Source organism: Electrophorus electricus, chromosome 4 (genome assembly GCF_013358815.1).
Source record: "Electrophorus electricus isolate fEleEle1 chromosome 4, fEleEle1.pri, whole genome shotgun sequence".
Taxonomy (NCBI): domain Eukaryota; kingdom Metazoa; phylum Chordata; class Actinopteri; order Gymnotiformes; family Gymnotidae; genus Electrophorus; species Electrophorus electricus.
Window position 1 is genome coordinate 5282042 of NC_049538.1, and position 16935 is coordinate 5298976.

The 16935-nt window shown below is 52.5% G+C and overlaps 1 protein-coding gene across 8 annotated transcripts in view; it reads right to left on the reverse strand.

Annotated features, from left to right (window-relative positions):
• Positions 1–1347: 1347 nt before the first annotated feature.
• Positions 1348–16935, reverse strand: part of dnm2a (dynamin 2a) — a 26641-nt gene continuing 11053 nt past the window's right edge. The window contains exons 6-23 of one of the 8 annotated variants that reach the window (XM_027025900.2): positions 15684–15782; positions 15359–15519; positions 15090–15232; positions 14772–14907; positions 14470–14537; positions 13490–13628; positions 11307–11393; positions 11154–11224; positions 10330–10383; positions 9723–9774; positions 8841–8852; positions 6079–6192; positions 4570–4679; positions 4361–4472; positions 4040–4204; positions 3009–3232; positions 2556–2795; positions 1348–1458 (exon numbers count right to left, since the gene is read on the reverse strand). In XM_027025900.2, the coding sequence (XP_026881701.2) occupies positions 1389–1458; positions 2556–2795; positions 3009–3232; positions 4040–4204; positions 4361–4472; positions 4570–4679; positions 6079–6192; positions 8841–8852; positions 9723–9774; positions 10330–10383; positions 11154–11224; positions 11307–11393; positions 13490–13628; positions 14470–14537; positions 14772–14907; positions 15090–15232; positions 15359–15519; positions 15684–15782 (2057 nt within the window). In that variant the 3' untranslated portion in view covers positions 1348–1388. Of the gene's footprint in view, positions 1459–2555; positions 2796–3008; positions 3233–4039; positions 4205–4360; positions 4473–4569; positions 4680–6078; positions 6193–6234; positions 8730–8840; positions 8853–9722; positions 9775–10329; positions 10384–11153; positions 11225–11306; positions 11394–12707; positions 12847–13489; positions 13629–14469; positions 14538–14771; positions 14908–15089; positions 15233–15358; positions 15520–15683; positions 15783–16935 lie in introns of those variants that run through there. The other 7 variants (XM_027025899.2, XM_027025903.2, XM_027025902.2 and 4 more) reach the window with 7 other exon arrangements.

Genomic DNA, 16935 nt, shown 5'->3' on the forward strand with positions numbered 1-16935 from the left:
TAAAAGAACTGCAGCTATGTTAACAAATCGTGACCCCAAACCGTGGCTTTCGCCTGCACTGTCAGCTTACACAGCTCAGAGTAGTCTGCCCCTCGGCCCATGGCTCCGCCTCCACCGCCTCCCCTGATCACAAGTGGTTAATTGTGCCTTAAGGATTATTTCCTCATACACAGGATATTATGTGTAAACAAAAACATTATTACAGGGGTGAGACTGCACAATCAATATGCGTCGATCCCTCTCCGCACCAAGACACACAGCTAAAAGGTCTAATCAAGAGTTACAGACACACCCGTTTAAAAGTCTGTGTAACCTGCCCTAGGCACGCACAGGGAATTACATAGTGCAATCACCCTCCACTACTATTATGTTCCCTGCTAACAGCGAATGAATTAATGTGCATTTAAATTTTTGGGCACTTTGGGGGGTGGGAGTGGGGAATTGTCACTCGCTCAGAGAGCAGGTGTCTGATAATGGTGACTGATCTGATCCTTCACTGAGTGAACTGGGTGTCTGATAACTATATACAACTTAATTTAAAAGGAACCCTAGAATGAGCAAAACACCAAAAAAAAACAAAAAAAAAAACCCCAACAAAAAAAAAACAACCAAAACCAATACTCAAACCCAAAATGAAAACAATAACAACAATGGTATGTTTTCAGCATGATATCAGTTAGTCAAGAGAAAAAAAAATCCAAGTGTGTTACAGAGAGTATATTACACTTAAGACGTCTTAACTGGGCTCAAGAGACGTCTACAGAGAAGAGAACAGAAAGGTTAATTCCAAATTAATTCAAATTAATTCCAAAAGGTTTTGTACATCCACCTGCTTCATCACACTTCATAGTAGATGAAAACCCCTTTGCGCTCAACGTCAATCTAGAGCAAATGCTTTATCTACACAAACCCACTTGGTGCCCCCTGGTGGTCAGCTGAGCAAACAGCAGCCACTTAGGGGAAAAGGGGGAAAAAAAAGTAAAAATTCAGGAAGCCAAAAGCACACCAGCTCGGCTCACCCTAGAAAAGCGCTCAGCAAACCGAACAGTTCAGCTGTTGACATGTGGAGCTTGATTTCATACCCCAGAGGTTTAGAGGAACTGAAAGGAACATTAGCAGCGTTCGTAAGACAATAGTTTGAGTGAACTAGACAGGTCGGGCTCAATGTACAGACACATTATCCCTACAACCCACCCCCAAAACAAAGCCCTGCCCCCCTCTCTCTCTCTCTCTCTCTCTCTCTCTCTCTCTCTCTCTCTCTCTCTCTCCCTCCCTCTCTCTCTCTCTCTCTCCCTCTCTCTCTCTCTCTCCCTCTCTCTCTCTCCCTCCCTCCCTCCCTCCCTCCCTCCCCACGCTCGAAGGTGTGGGGGCAGCATGGGCTTAGCCTCCTAGTCTAGAAGGGAGGGTTCAGCAGGACGAATTATGGTGGGTCGCTGAGGAGCACCAGGGGGTCTTCGGCTGTGGGGAGAGAAGAGTGAGAAAGGAATGAGACATTCACCACGCAGAGAGAGACAGAGAGACCGCGGGAGGCGTCGGAGTGAGAAAGGAATGAGACATTCACCGCACAGAGAGAGACAGAGAGACCGCGGGAGTCTTCGGAGTGAGAAAGGAATGAGACATTCACCGCACAGAGAGACCGCGGGAGGCGGAGTGAGAGCCCTACATGCTACAGGGGATGGGAGGAGAGAGGAAGCCAGACAGAGTGAACAAGTCAGAGTCAGTGAAAGAGAGAGAGTGAATGTGACGTTTAAGAAAGCACACTGAGAAGAACCTGGAGACAGATCACACAGAATATACATCATTGCATGACCTGATGTGTACACACACACACACACACACACACACACACACACACACACACACAAGCATGGGCAGAAGAGGTAAATTAAGGCGTCTACATCAGTGATTCTGTGCCGTCAGCACACATCAGCGCCCTGCACACACAGTGAAGATCAGTGCCACAATCGGCAGGGTTGGGTGGCAACTTACAAACGCTATGATTACCTCATACACACACCAGGTGTTCTCAAGCACTTGTCTGAGGTCTCACACACACACACACACACACACACACACACACACACTCACTCACACACTCACACACACACACACACACACACACACACACACACACACACACACACACACACACACACACACACACACACACACACACACACACACACACACTCACACACTCACTCACTCACACACTCACTCACTCACACACTCACTCACACACACACTCACTCACACACTCACTCACACACACACTCACACACACACTCACACACACACTCACACACACACTCACACACACACTCACACACACACTCACACACACACACACACACACACACTCACTCACTCAGGAGAGTAAACTTGTACTCTGTACGCGTCTGTCACCTGGAGAACTCAGGTTCGAGGCCAGGTGTGACGGAACACACACCGTCCTGCGTGTTATGGAGCAGGGATCACGCAAAGGACTAGCGCTGGGGACATTAGAGCTTCCCTACTGTGGGAGGCTTTGTGAAGGACGGCCTCGCTGTCCTTACCTGGGGACGCCGGGGGGCACACGGGCAGGGCGGGAGGGGATCTGAGGGGGCGGAGCACTGAAAGGGTCCTGGCTGTTGTTGCTGAAGGTGCTCGTGGTTGGACCCGGACGGAATGGGATGGGCGGGGCTGTGAAAGCAGGGATGGGGTTGAGGGTAGGCGGTCCCGGGGTGGAACCTCTCACTGCTGGAGGTCTGCTGGGGGGCGGGGCTGAAGAGGGTGGTCTCCGCTGAGAGGTGGGGCTGCGAAGGACAGAAGAGAGGCAGCTGAGACCTGAGCAGTGGCCTTGGTGGACTGAAGAGTGTCCACTCTGAGCCCTGGAGGGGCTGAGTACTGGACTACACTTGGAACTGCTCAGGTCTATGCACAGAACTTGTTTTACACACACACACACACACACACACACACACACACACACACACACACACACACACACACACACGCCTGGACCTGACCTGGCCTCCTGGATCCAGCTGTCATTGACTGGTGGTGGCATGGGCGCAGACACGGTGGAGGTGCTGATGTCACCGATCAGGGTGAGCGCCTCCTTGATGGCGTGGTACATGCGCAGTGTCTCGTCACGCCTCTGAGCCTGGTCCGCCGACTCCTCCATCAGGGTGTTCTGGTCACCTGACGAGTACAGATATGCCAGCAGCTCAGAGTGAATGAACTCCTTAGCCTGTGAGGAGAGAGAGGGAGAGGGGGAGAGAGAGGGAGAGGGGGAGAGAGAGGGAGAGGGGGAGGAAGAGAGGAGATGAATGGTGCAGATTCCCAACCTCAGTACTTTAACTAGTCACTGAACCCAAAGCCAATTTTGTCACAGTGCCTCCTATTGTTAATAGTATTTTTTACTGAAAGTTTCACTTTTCATTTACTCCACTAGTGCAATAATCTTGGCAGCGCTTGTTTATATCATGTACATATTCATTTATGCAGCTATTTCTTCCGGGACCAATAATGCCTTATATGTCATATCATCTTATTTTCCTCTTCTGCTCTAAGAACAGCCGCATGCATACATAACGCTCTTCGTAAATCCTAAAATGGCCGTGCTCACAAATTATGTCATGGATCCAGTCACAGACGATGCGTGGCGATGCCCGTGTCAATAGCAGCAGCAGTTTGGTTCAGTCTCAGAACGGTACCCATAACGGGGATGGTTTCAGTTTTTCTGTACCGAGACGGTTTGACAGGGTGTTTGGGAAACCACCCCCTAGTGACATCTCCCAGAAACACTCCAACAAACTGAGAAGAAGCATGCAAACCCAGATGCTCGGCGCGTACTGAGAAGGCAGAGATTTGGAAATGAGCAAGCCTGCGTCTTTTCCATGGGTGCTTCACACTGAAACCCCACTGACTCAGACTGAAACTGCAGCTACTGTGTGAAAGCCAACTCTGACGACATGTTTTAAAAAAAACTGCTGGCACTCTTCTTGCACGCACACGCACGCACACACGCACCCAGCTACAGTGGGTAAACACTCACACTGTTGATCATTAGGTGCATGATGGTCTTGGGCATGAGGTCCCGTATGGTCTTGTTGACAATGCCGATGTAGGAGTCCACCAGGTTACGGATGGTCTCCACCTGCCGCTCCAGCTGGGGGTCCATGGAGAAGGTGTCTGACGGAGCTGCATCCTCAGCCTCCACCTATACACACACACACACACACACACACTTGTATTGAGATACAATATTTTTAAATGTACAAACTAAGCACATCGTCACAGACAGAAGAGGCTCTAGAGTTCTGCCTATAGCCTCAAACCCAGCGAGCTTTCAGCTGTGTTTTGGGGCCGGCGGGACCTGATCTTTCTCGGGGTAGACGCCAGCGCGCAGGAAGGAGGCCTTCCAGCTGTCCACGTCCTCCTGGCTGTCGCACGCCAGCTCGATCTGACGCAGGTCCTTATACACGTTCCTGCAGGAGCAAGACATAAACACTGGTGAGCAAACATGCGTACATGCGGCGTACATGCGCGGGAGCAAAGGCGGGACTAAGGCAGGCCAGGCCTGACCTGTGCTCGGTGTTGAAGACAGCAAAGATGTGCTTGGTAGACATGAAGCCCTTCTCCACGTCCCTCAGCTTCAGGTTGTCCAGGGGAAGCATGTACTTCTTCTCCTTCTCCTGAGAGAGAGACAGAGGCAGAATATTGAATTTACGAGAGAGAGAGAGAGAGAGAGAGAGAGAGAGAGAGAACGCGGGGGGGGGGGAGGGTAGATTGCAACAACTCAGCATGTCACTGTACACGATGTGCAGCTAGAGTGGGAGCACTGGGATATAGATGGAGGGGAGAGGGAGAGAGGGGGGGGAGGGAGGTAGATAAAGAGGGAAGGAGAGGAGAAGCATCTGGAAACATTTACATATGTGTATGCACTAACAGAGAGAGAGAGAGAGAGAACCAATGCTGTGATCGAAGCAGTTACATCACTTAAAGGAACAAAACTTTCTTACTCCCAAACAAACACGCACGCACGCACACACCCCGCCCGAGTAACCAGTACAATTTCCTGCAAATTCCAAAGTCCAATCCCAGATGGAACGCTAACAGGCCTGCCCCGTCCCGCCCCTCCCACGCTGTAGGCGCCATGGCCTGTGATCACTGAGCTGCTCGTTTCTTCTCTCTGGCTCAGACTGGCTGAGAAACCCTGGGTCCTGAGGCTCATTTGGGGGTTTCTGGGTCATCACCAATAAATGTGACTGCTATGGTGATCGCTTGTGTGTTTAAATGAAGACTATGTTCAGGCCTATATATATATATAAAATGTATGTATATATATAAAATGTATGTATATGTATATATGTATGTGTGTGTGTGTGTGTGTGTGTGTGTGTGTGTGTGTGTGTGTGCAGCTTTATCAGGGGTTTAACACTCCTCTCCCTGTCACCACACTGTGTCCAGGGCAGAGATCTTTGGTCCAGGCTGATTGTGACCCTGCCCCTTCACCCTGGCTCTACCCCTCCCCCTCGCTATCCCTGCGTTCACACTACCTGTTCCAACAGTAGTCCACACACTGGCAAGGCTGGGCTGAGACACACCAACATCACACGCACCCCAGCACGCACTCAACACACTCATAAGCACACGTATCGGCAAGGAGGTCGCGCTGACGCCTTCTACTACTGGATCTGGGTCTGGGGGTAAATGTTTACAGCACAGGTCTTGGAGGAATGAATTTGAAAGAACTCAAAACAGAGCTGTTTTGCGTGAGAGAGCAAGAGAATGGGAAAAAGTGTAAAGCAAATGATAACCGGTATATTACTGGATGAGTGTATCACAGGACGATATTGCACAATGTCTGTAATGGTACCTGCTGTGTATAATATTAAATTAACATTATATTGTTATTGCAGCGATGCGCACTTGCAGTAATGCTCTGCTAGTCACCATGACGACATGAATTGTGCACAGCGTCCTGCTAGTGGGCAGGACGATATCGTCTCATGAGATTGGCATACTGGAAGCTAGCAGGACAACGATGCCTGCGCGCGGTGACGTCCCGCTAGCCCGGACGTTTCTGCTCACCTCTTCATCCTTGTACCAGGAAAGCGACTCTGCTGTCAGGACGAACCAGTACTCCTTGGATCCTCCCTTGATGATGCTGATGTTGTTGATGGTGAGCCAGCCCTTACGGATCACCTGCGGAGGAGAAAGCGGGGCCGGGGGGGGGGGGGGGGGGCGTACAGGTCAGGAGACGGCGTGACGTGTGCCTTTATGCAGCAGGAGCAGGAGCAGGGGCCCGTGGGTACACGCGCGAAGATGCGCACACTTACCTGGTCAGGACATACAGGCAGGACAGGGGCAAGGCTTCCAGAAGCCATCACCAACCCCGACTTTACTGCTGAGGACCAGTTAATAACTCACTGAGACTACTCCTAACGTCTCTGTGTCTTAAAATGCACCGTAAACATGGCTGCAGTTAAATAATATAATATTATTCAGCCTAAATGAAGATTTGGGTAAATAATGTATCCAGTGTCTCGTTTTGGTCTAGCAGACATTATTCCGTGACCTTTGGTCATGAGGTTAACTGAAATGGCCGACACTGGATCAAAGGACCAAAGAATGGGTGAGAAAGACCTGTGTGGTTGTGACCCTGGAGAAGGATCCACATGCAAAAGGGGTTTGTTTTCATGGTGCGTCCTGAAGCACAGGACCATGCCACGCCACACCAAACGGCAACTCCAGAGGAGCAAAGCTCAGGATCCGGCGGTGAGGTGTTAGGGTCAGAGCAGTGAGTAAAAGCTATGCTGCACACGTGGGGCAGTTAGGGGGCTTTTAGTGGGGTTAACTGAAGCCAGTGCGCACTTTGGTACGCACTAAACAAAATCTACACAGAGATGGAGACGGACGTAGCAGTTACAGACAGTGAAGGGTGGAGTTAGAGTGGTGAGCACTGCAGTGGACTACAGAGGGATCGAGAGAAGGAGGTGGAAGGTCAAGTTATCAACACCTAGCGGAGACGAAGGAGACGAGGACGAGAGTTGGTGGTCTACCCTGCTGCCATGGCAACCATGGTGCAGCCGCCGCCGGAGGGATGAGGAACGGCCCATCCTCCAGTGCCTGTGCCCTCCAGTTTGTCTGTTACAGAGCCTGTGAATTTGACAAATTCCTCAAGGATCCGGCTGCATACGCGGATGCAGCAGACAGCCACCTCCCCCTCTTTCCCCCTTTCCTGTGGTGTTCCCCCTTCTCCGGCTACCGTCCGGGAATTGTAGGAATCGTTAGTCGGAACGTGCAAACACAGAATAAGTAGCAGGCAGCGAAACGGAACATGGAAAGCCGTGTGCGTCGTTTTCCTTGTTGGGGGAATGCCATAAACGCTGCGCGAGACTACAGAACGGCTCAACACGGCTGGAGAAGGACGAACGGGGAGGAGGGAGGAGCGAACGCTTCTCGCTGCGAAGACGAGGCCGTCCGGCGGGGGCGGGCCCTCGGGCGTGCTCACAAGCTGGAGCATCGCCACACTCAGGCCTGGACTGACCACCAGAGCCTCAACGCCACCACAAACCATACTGATTCAATCAGTGGCCTCCCCTGCATGGGACCGCCACAGTACACCCAAAACATTACAGACAGAAATAAAAAAAACTATAAACACATAAATCATGTGACCAAGTCAGATATAATAACAGTAAACCAATTATAAAACAATTTAAAACAGCAAGGATAGCATAGATTTTGAAACTGATCTTTCCAAGTAAGGATTCACAGGGCATGATTACCAGTAAGTGTTCCAATTTAGGGAGCACAAACAGTGCCTTGCTTGGTTAGCTGGAAGCTGTTCTGATTATGGAAATAACTGTTAATAATTGGAGTTAATTGTTTAGAGGGATCTCACAATTTACACCATTATAGTCCCACCCGAGGGACATCCATCTACCATAAAGCAAGGAGTTAATTTTCTGATGATTTCTTCCTCCTAATACAGAAATAAATTTGCAAATGACTTATCAAATAATTAAAAGAAAATCAACAAGGTGGTTCAGTATTTACACTTCAAGCGGAGTGACTGGCTAAAGCTGCACGGCCCATAACCACTCGCACATGGGTGAATTACATCGTGACAAATAAACAAAACTTGAATTAGGAGTGAAGTTTGGCCCTGGATTCTGATCGGGTCAGTTTTTGCCCAGACCCCTCCATCCCCACTGTGACGGCTGATTCCTCTACGAAGTAAACTCGGCGCCCCCTAGAGGAACCTCCAGCACTCAGCCAGGACATCAGAACGACAGAGGCGTCACTGTTACTACCAAATGAACTTTATTAGGAGACTTCTGGATTTACTTATCTGTGGTCAAACACAAAAACCCCACAGGTTCGTGTCACGTGACATTACCTTCCAGCAGGCATACAACATTGAGCCGTTAGTAGCAATCTCCTTAAATGCTCCAATTACGTGGATTATGTGTGGGTTAGAAATTGCTGCTTAAATGTAGGGCACGTAGACCAATGAAAATAATTAGGGCTGTTACCGATTACTGATAACAGTGAAAAACTCCAGCCAGTGTGATTTTTCCCAGTTGTTCCCAGTTTTTTGTATCTGAGGACTGTACCTTTTCCTGCTCAAGGCCGCACAGTCCACCTAGCTGCAGGGCAGAAGAATAACCATCAGGTTTTCAAAGCCTGTTAAGCACCACAGGCTAACGGGCTAGCTGGAGCTGTCAATAAGCACCCTACAAGACAAGAAGGTCCTCATTGGCTGACTGCTGTACCCTTAGTTCTGGTGATTGGCTGAGCCCTGGTGACCTCCAATTGGGCGGGGCTTGTTTGTGCAGGGTACTTACCAGTATTTCACCCTGTAGTAACAATTAAGGGGGGGGAGTTAGGAGAAGGGACGTCACAAGGTATAGAAAACAAGCAAAGCGAGAGAGAGAGAGAGAGAGAGAGAGAGAGAGAGAGAGAGAGAGAGAGAGAGAGTCCGGAACAGAAAGAGAAACCACAGGTTAGGAGGTGATGGAGGTGGGTTACCAGAATAGAGTAGGAGAGAGAGAGGGGGCGAGAGAGCGGAGACAGAGAGAGAGAGAGAGAGAGAGAGAGAGAGAGAGAGAGCGGAGACAGAGAGAGAGAGAGAGCGGAGACAGAGACAGAGGGAGCAACAGAACACAATTACATGCAATTAGATTAACTTGCAGTAGGACAAACTGATTTATCATAACGGCTGCTTCATTCTCATAGCTGAATCCATGCACATTTGAAATTATGAACAAAAAATAAGAACAAAAGCTCAAGTTAACGCAGGCATAACAGAATGTACACAGTGATCACTGGTCCGCTGGGTGGTAGTGCAGATACATGCTGGGTGAGAATTACATGCAGGTAGCAGAAGCCTGGCCTCTGGAAGGCACGGGAGGGCAAGTAGCGGCATTCTATTACCCCTATGACACAGCACATCACTCAGCTAAACAACCCCCTCGGAGCTCAGTGCAGCATGACGTGCGTACAGTAGGGGCGGGGGGCGGGCACTGTACCGGGCAGCAGCTGAGATGATTACAGGGGAATAAAGGGGGGGGGGGGGGTAATATAAACACAAAAGGGAAGCCCGGACTTTGGAAAGGGTGGAGGAAGGGTCTCGGGAGAGGGGCTGTTTACTGGGGAGATGAGGAGGTACGCGGATGTGGCAAAACAGGGAGAAAATGGATGAAAGGGAGGGAAGGTTTGGTGTGTACCTGGTTAGGGACGGGCCTTTTCTTGTTCATTGGTGTGTTTCTCTGTTGGGCACTGGGGAGTGTACAGCAAGAGAGGCAGAGAGAGAGAGAGAGAGAGAGAGAGAGAGAGAGAGAGAGAGAGAGAGAGAGAGAGAGAGAGAGAGGGAGAGAGAGAGAGAGAGAGGGAGAGAGAGAGAGAGAGAGAGAGGGAGGGAGAGAGAGAGAGAGGGAGACAGACAGACAAGTTCATTAACAGACAGACGCGCGCAGACAGACGCGCGCGCAGACAGGCGCGCGCGCAGACAGACGCGCGCACAGACAGACGCGCGCGCACAGACAGACGCGCGCGCACAGACAGACGCGCGCACAGACAGACGCGCGCGCACAGACAGACGCGCGCGCACAGACAGACGCGCGCGCACAGACAGACGCGCGCGCACAGACAGACGCGCGCGCACACGCTTCCTCTTTTCACCATGTTCTAAAAATAAACACCACCACAGACTGCAGCGTCAACAAGACGCACTCTGGGGGTGTTAGACTGTGAACTGGACACTAGAGGGCGCTGTGAGGCAGGCCGTCCCCAGGCTGGGCCTGAGGGAGTGCGGGTGTGGATCTGCTCGCCCACCTGTCGCTGCCAAACCCAGGAAGGGTACCGTCGTCCAGCCTTCGGTGGTCGAGACTGCAAGGTGACGTCACGAGAACCGTTAGCCGCCCCGTCGCGGTGCACTCACCGCACGGCCATGGGGCCACATGCACAGCGTGCGGGGGCGGGGTCAAAAGGGGCCGGTGGGGGGACACGCCCACTCTGGCTGCAATCCAATAATAGCCACAGACTCCTCCGAGCTCCATGCAATCAGCACTTCTAACAGTAACAACAGGGACTGGAAACCATGCAGTATGTTCAGGACCAGCCGTGTTCCCCAGCACGCCCAAGTATCGCTAACAGGCTGACCCCCTTCTTCCTGCTTCCCTCTCCGGCGTGACCACAAAATGCAGAACACAAAATGGTTCCACTTCTCATTCATGCTTTGCACAGCAGGCAGTGGTGGCACAGTAAACCCAGCAAGCAGGCTACTGTTCACAAGCACTTTGGTGAGACATTTTATTGAGCAACATCACCTCAAAGTGAAAAGAAAAATCAACCGTCCTGCTCGGTTCACCAGAAACTTCATTCAAAACGAACGAAGCTCTCGGCGGAGCGCAGGTCGTGACAAGGTCATGCTATCCCCCCTTCACCCCCTCCCGGTCTGCAGAAGCTTAAACACAATTCTAATAAACGGGTTCATGCTGGACTCCCAATTCAGGCCGCACACGGCAAGCAGAACGTGGGTTTACAGGTCAGGCTCAAGGTCCCGGGATTAGCGCAGACTTCTGAGTCAGTCATACCCAAAACGTCAGCCGCTCGGGAGAACTGGGTAAACTGAAAAGCTGAACGCGGGACACACGTACTTGGCAAATCCAATGAAGTCCTCATGGTTGGTGTTGATGTAGGACAGCTCAAAGTCGATAAGCAACAGCACCTGGAGAGAGAGTTCGAAGGTGAAGTGGTTCAGAAGGAACACTGGGCCGCAGATGTTCGGAGGGCATGCGAGGGTGCGGAACCTGGTCCTTGGTCTTGCCCTCTCTCTCTCGGACGTGAGTGGTGACGATCCTCTCCGTCTCCTCCCGGAGTCTGGGGTACGAGACCAGCTGCAGAAACACAGACACCACAGCACTGCAGATGACAGCCAAAACCAGGACACATCCACATAGACAGAAAGAAATGTGTGCTGCTGTATGTCCCCGCACCCCACACACACACACACACACACACAGCTTGTTCCTTGCCTCGTAGGCCAGGCTGAAGTGAAAGAGGACACAGTGCTTGGCTGTGATTGGTGGAATCAAATGCAAGCATGGGTGAGAACGAACATACACGCACACGTTATTAACACTAACAACCAATTAGCAAAGGCACTCGCCATCAGCTAATAAAGATTTTTAGTTACTGAATTTAATGTTCAATCAATCCACGATGATTGCATAAAAAGCATATTTCTAAAACAAACTAAAGATTTTTAGATAATGATATTTGATTGTAATTATGATTAGTTAAAAAGTCAAAAAGAGATCTAGAAACTTAGAAACAGACCTATAACGTGAGCTTAGTAAACGTGATGGTCTATATTTGGCGTCACATATATAGACCCTCTATGGCTGCACGTGATGGCGGTGGTTAACGGCCATTTCAGCCTGGTGTTAGTGGAGTCACAGGCAAACACAGAGAGGCAGAGACAGCAGAGATTCGCTAGTTTAAAGCCAAAGGTAGACAGGAAAAGGCAGACCCTCCTCTTCCACAAGGTGGCAGATGAGGCCCGTCGCTATGGCAACGGCAGCAACGGCAGGCACGGAGCCCAGGGACGGTGAGACCAGCGGATCGGAGGCTCTCCCGTCGCCACAGATACAGATCTGTCACCAAGCGGACCCATGAGGCGGCGCCCTCTCTGCGGAGACAACGCCTCGCAGTCCGAAGCCGGAGCGGTGACGGCTACGCCCACCCTTCGCACGAGTGAGGGTGGAAACAAGATTTGGAGTGGGAGGGGCAGGAAGAGTGAAGGGCTTTAGAGATAAGGCAGCAGGAGGCAGGAACGTGCCCGGAGACTTCCCACGAACCCTTAGTGCGGCCGTCTCCCCGAGAAATCAGCGCGTCATTAATTCAGCTGGCCGGGACGGAGAAGGACTCATGGATCATGGCTGGACGGCGCAATGGCGGCACATGGAACGCACACGAGCAGGGGTCAGACGCTGGCGATGGGCGTGGCCAAAGGGAGGGAGGGGGAAAGAAAAGGGCGGATCTTGTTTAAAAACAAAAACGAAAAAGCGTCGATTAAGCAAGACGGTGGTGTAAGACAGGCATGAAGGCGTGCAGACAAACTAGGAGGGCTGAAGAGACGGTCTGATCGGGGTCGGGGTCGCGGGGTCGGCCGGCAGCCTGTCTGCGGGTCGCCCGCCTGTCCTGGTTACCTTTTGGGCACACTTCCTGATGAGGGTGGTGAGCTCCACCACGACCATGTCCACACACTTCAGACTGGGCTCTTTCAGTTTGCGAATCTGCTTTTTCACGATGGCCTCGAAGGCCAGGTCAGGGGTGAACAGCCCCGTTCTGAGGGGGTGGGAGGGAGGTGTTGCCAGGGGGAGAGGGGGAGGCAGTGAGAGGCATGAGGGATAGAGACAGAAAGAGAAGAGGAGGAAAAGGAAAATAGAGAGAGAGAGAGAGAGAGAGAGAGAGAGAGAGAGAGAGAGAGAGAGAGAGAGAGAGAGAGAGAGAGAGAGAGAGACACAAAGACTTTGTTTAGTCGGTCAGTGACCTCTAATCTATGACAAGACATTTACATGGGTCTGGAAAGGGACAGGCCTTAGCTTCTACGGTCCTCCTGCACGAAGGCGGGGAGCAGCCGGTCGGATACAGCTCGGCCGAGCGGGAGTGCCTTGCGGCCTGCCCCCTTCAGGCCCCGAGACGAGCGGGTTCCTCTGCCCCCTCTCGTCTCCGCTGCACAAGACCACCACAACACCCCGACACACGACAGCGGGACCCGCGGGACCCGCTCACAGGGCGAGCTGGCAAGCTGAGGAGTCACACCCACACACGACCTGCACCGGGTCCACCCCGCCTACCCCGCCTCACCCGCCCTACGCGAACCCTTGCTACTGCTCCCTCGAGGCAGGTGCCGGGCATGCTTTCAGGGCGGTGTGACCCCGGGGTTAGAGCGCCGCCCTGTGGCAGGGCCTGCGGGGCACTGCAGTACCTTGTTGGTGCACTGCCTGACCGTGTTGATGAGCTCCTGAATGACCAGATCGATACATTTGACACAGGGCTCTTTCAGCTTTACGATCTGCTTTTTCACGATGGCTTCAAACGCCAGGTCTGGAGTGAACAGGCCAGTTCTGAGAACAAACGGGGAAGACAGACAGACAGGCGCGATGACAAGAACGCACAGACAGACAGACAGACAGGTAGGTAGAAGAAGAAAAAAATAGCATGAAGACAGAGAGACGCAAAAACCAGACAGAAAGCATAAAGGTACGGGGAGATGGGCAGAAGAAAGGGCGAAACCACGCAGACGGACAAAGTCCAGACATGAAAGGAAGGGGTCAAAGGTGAAAAAATTCAGAAACAGAGAGAAAGGGGTGACATACAGAGAAACAGAGCCAAGAAAGTAGACAAAACAGTGGCAAAAAATAGAGAGAGAGAGAGAGAGAGAGAGAGAGAGAAAATGAAAGAGGTTTAGCTCCCAGTACACGATAACAGTAGAAGCACAGCATCAGTGTGAGGTTGGGTGTGTGTGGGAGACAGCTGATACACCAGAGCAGAGCTACCCCACAGCTCAGAGACAGAGAGAGAGGGAGAGAGAGAGAGGGAGAGAGGGAGAGAGAGATTCAAAAGAAAGGGAAAAGAAACAGGGCAAGTTATTTAAAGTGAGAGACTGTGTGCACGTGCTCGCATGATCATGTGGTAAATGAGTGGACCTGAAGAGGTGTGTATGTGTGTGTGTGAGAGTGAGAGTGAGAGTGAGTGAGAGAGAGAGAGAGAGAGAGAGAGAGTGTGTGTGTGAGTGTGAGAGAGAGAGTGAGAGAGTGCGCGTGTGTGTGTGTGTGTGTGTGTGTGTGTGTGTGTGTGTGTGTGTGCGCACACTTGTGCAGCAGAAACACAGAACGCAGTGGTCCAGCCAGCCCGGGGGCTCCCGCAGGGTTGATAAGTGCAGGCTGTCAGTGAGACCCCACTTGCCTGACACCATGGACGTTCTTAATGGCATGACTGATCTCTCGCCGGAGCTCCTTCTCATCAAACACAATCTGATAGCAGAAGACACACAAAGACAGAGAAATGGAGAGAAACAGAGAGAGAGAGAGAACCTCTCATCAGTCTCCTGGCTCTCTAGTGTGGCGTGGAACTCTAATACAGCCTGTAGTGTTAGCAAGCTACACACCAGCTGCTGTCTACTGAAAGTATGGTGCTAATGTCGGAGCTGTAGGAGAGGCATGGGCTGGTCAGAGGCGGGGCAGGGGCGGGGCAGGGGGTGGTCTCACCTTGACCAGCTCGAAGGGGAAGCGCTCGTGGAAGATGCGGTTGATGCGTGCGCCGCCGGATAGCTCCACGGTGTCCACCTGGTCCCCGGAGCCCTCGATGCACTTCTCAAAGTCCACACCGAACTGTTGCACCATCCTGCCAGAACACACACACACACACACACGCACACACACACGCGCACGCGCACACACACACACACGACCATTTATCAGCTGCTGAGCAGGGGAAACAGGAGCTGCTTAAAGAGCCACACCCAGAACGTCACCAGAGTTAGTTTCACTGAGACACAGTACAGCTTGGGGAGGGGCGGGACTCACTGCAGCAGGGCCTTGGTCTTGCGCGTGGGGTCATCAGGGCGGTAGTGCTTATACTCCTCCACTTCCTTTTCCAACGACAGGAGCTGCGATTGGAGCTTGTTACGCAGACCGGGAAGAGTGTCCCGAATGTGGTTGGTGAGTTGCTACCGGGGCGTGAAAGAAAGCGAGAGAGAGAAAGAGAGAGAGAGAGAGAGAGAAAAATAAGAACCAACCAAGCAACAGGAACATTTTTATTTGTCAGGGCAAGTAAACAAAACGTGGGGGCGGACCTGGTTAAGGGTCTTCTGCAGGTGGGGAGTCCCCATTCGCTCAGCCATGTGTCTGTATGACGGGTGGGACAGGAAGAACTTCCTCTCAGCCGCCAGAGCTGCACGGATGTCCTTCCTGCCGTCTATGTCCTTCTGACTGCGATTCACCACCCCGATGTAGCCTGTCACATGACTGCAACGTTACTGCACGGTTTCTCACTCTGTGTTTGACATATAACCCGCTGACCAGGGTACTCAGGTGTGTGCCGTGCTGGGACAGAGTAAATCGCGTGGACTGTGTGTGTGCGCGCATGCGCGCGAGTGTGTGTGTACATGCAGGACACACCTCTGCGCAGTGGCAGGAGCTTGTTCTCCAGGATGTCGCGGGCATCTGTGCCCTCGTCCATCAGGTCCAACTTGGTGATCACGCCGATGGTTCGCAGTCCTGCGGAGAACACGCGCCAGCCAGCCAGAGATTAACCCCAACACCGGCCAGGTCCCTACTACCCACTACTGTCTAGTCTACTGTGTTTGATGTACACTTCAGTCTGCCTCTAGTTTAGTGTATAGATGCATAGTTTACACTGTCACAGTTTACACTGTCCGTCTATAGATTTATGGCTTGCATGCACTACTGTCTGCTCACTGTGATTCTAAGCAGAGATATCAAGTCTTTGAATATAACACAGAGGCCAGTAATGTAATAACACTAAACAAATATTGTGTCCTGCACCACTAAAAGAAGCTAAAGTGCACAGTGGGAAACCAACCCCTAGTGTGAGCCTCACTGCCCGTGGAGAGCGCCCCCTAGTGTTGAGCCTCACTGCCTGTAGGAGAGCACCCCCTAGTGTTGAGCCTCACTGCATGCGGAAGAAAGCCCCCTAGTGTTGAGCCTCACTGCCCGTGGAGAGCGCCCCCTAGTGTTGAGCCTCACTGCCCGTGGAGAGCGCCCCCTAGTGTTGAGCCTCACTGCCCGTGGGAGAGCGCCCCCTAGTGTTGAGCCTCACTGCCCGTGGGAGAGCGACCCCTAGTGTTGAGCCTCACTGCCCGTGGGAGAGCGCCCCCTAGTGTTGAGCCTCACTGCGTGCGGGAGAGAGCGCCCCCTAGTGTTGAGCCTCACTGCCCGTGGGAGAGCACCCCCTAGTGTTGAGCCTCACTGCCCGTGGAGCGTGCCCCATAGTGTTGAGCCTCACTGCCCGTGGAGCGCGCCCCCTAGTGTTGAGCCTCACTGCCCGTGGAGCGCGCCCCCTAGTGTTGAGCCTCACTGCCCGTGGAGCGCGCCCCCTAGTGTTGAGCCTCACTGCCCGTGGAGAGCGCCCCATAGTGTTGAGCCTCACTGCCCGTGGAGCGCGCCCCCTAGTGTTGAGCCTCACTGCCCGTGGAGCGCGCCCCCTAGTGTTGAGCCTCACTGCCCGTGGAGAGCGCCCCCTAGTGTTGAGCCTCACTGCCCGTGGAGCGCGCCCCCTAGTGTTGAGCCTCACTGCCCGTGGAGCGCGCCCCCTAGTGTTGAGCCTCACTGCCCGTGGAGCGCGCCCCCTAGTGTTGAGCCACACTGCCCGTGGAGCGCGCCCCCTAGTGTTGAGCCTCACTGCCCGTGG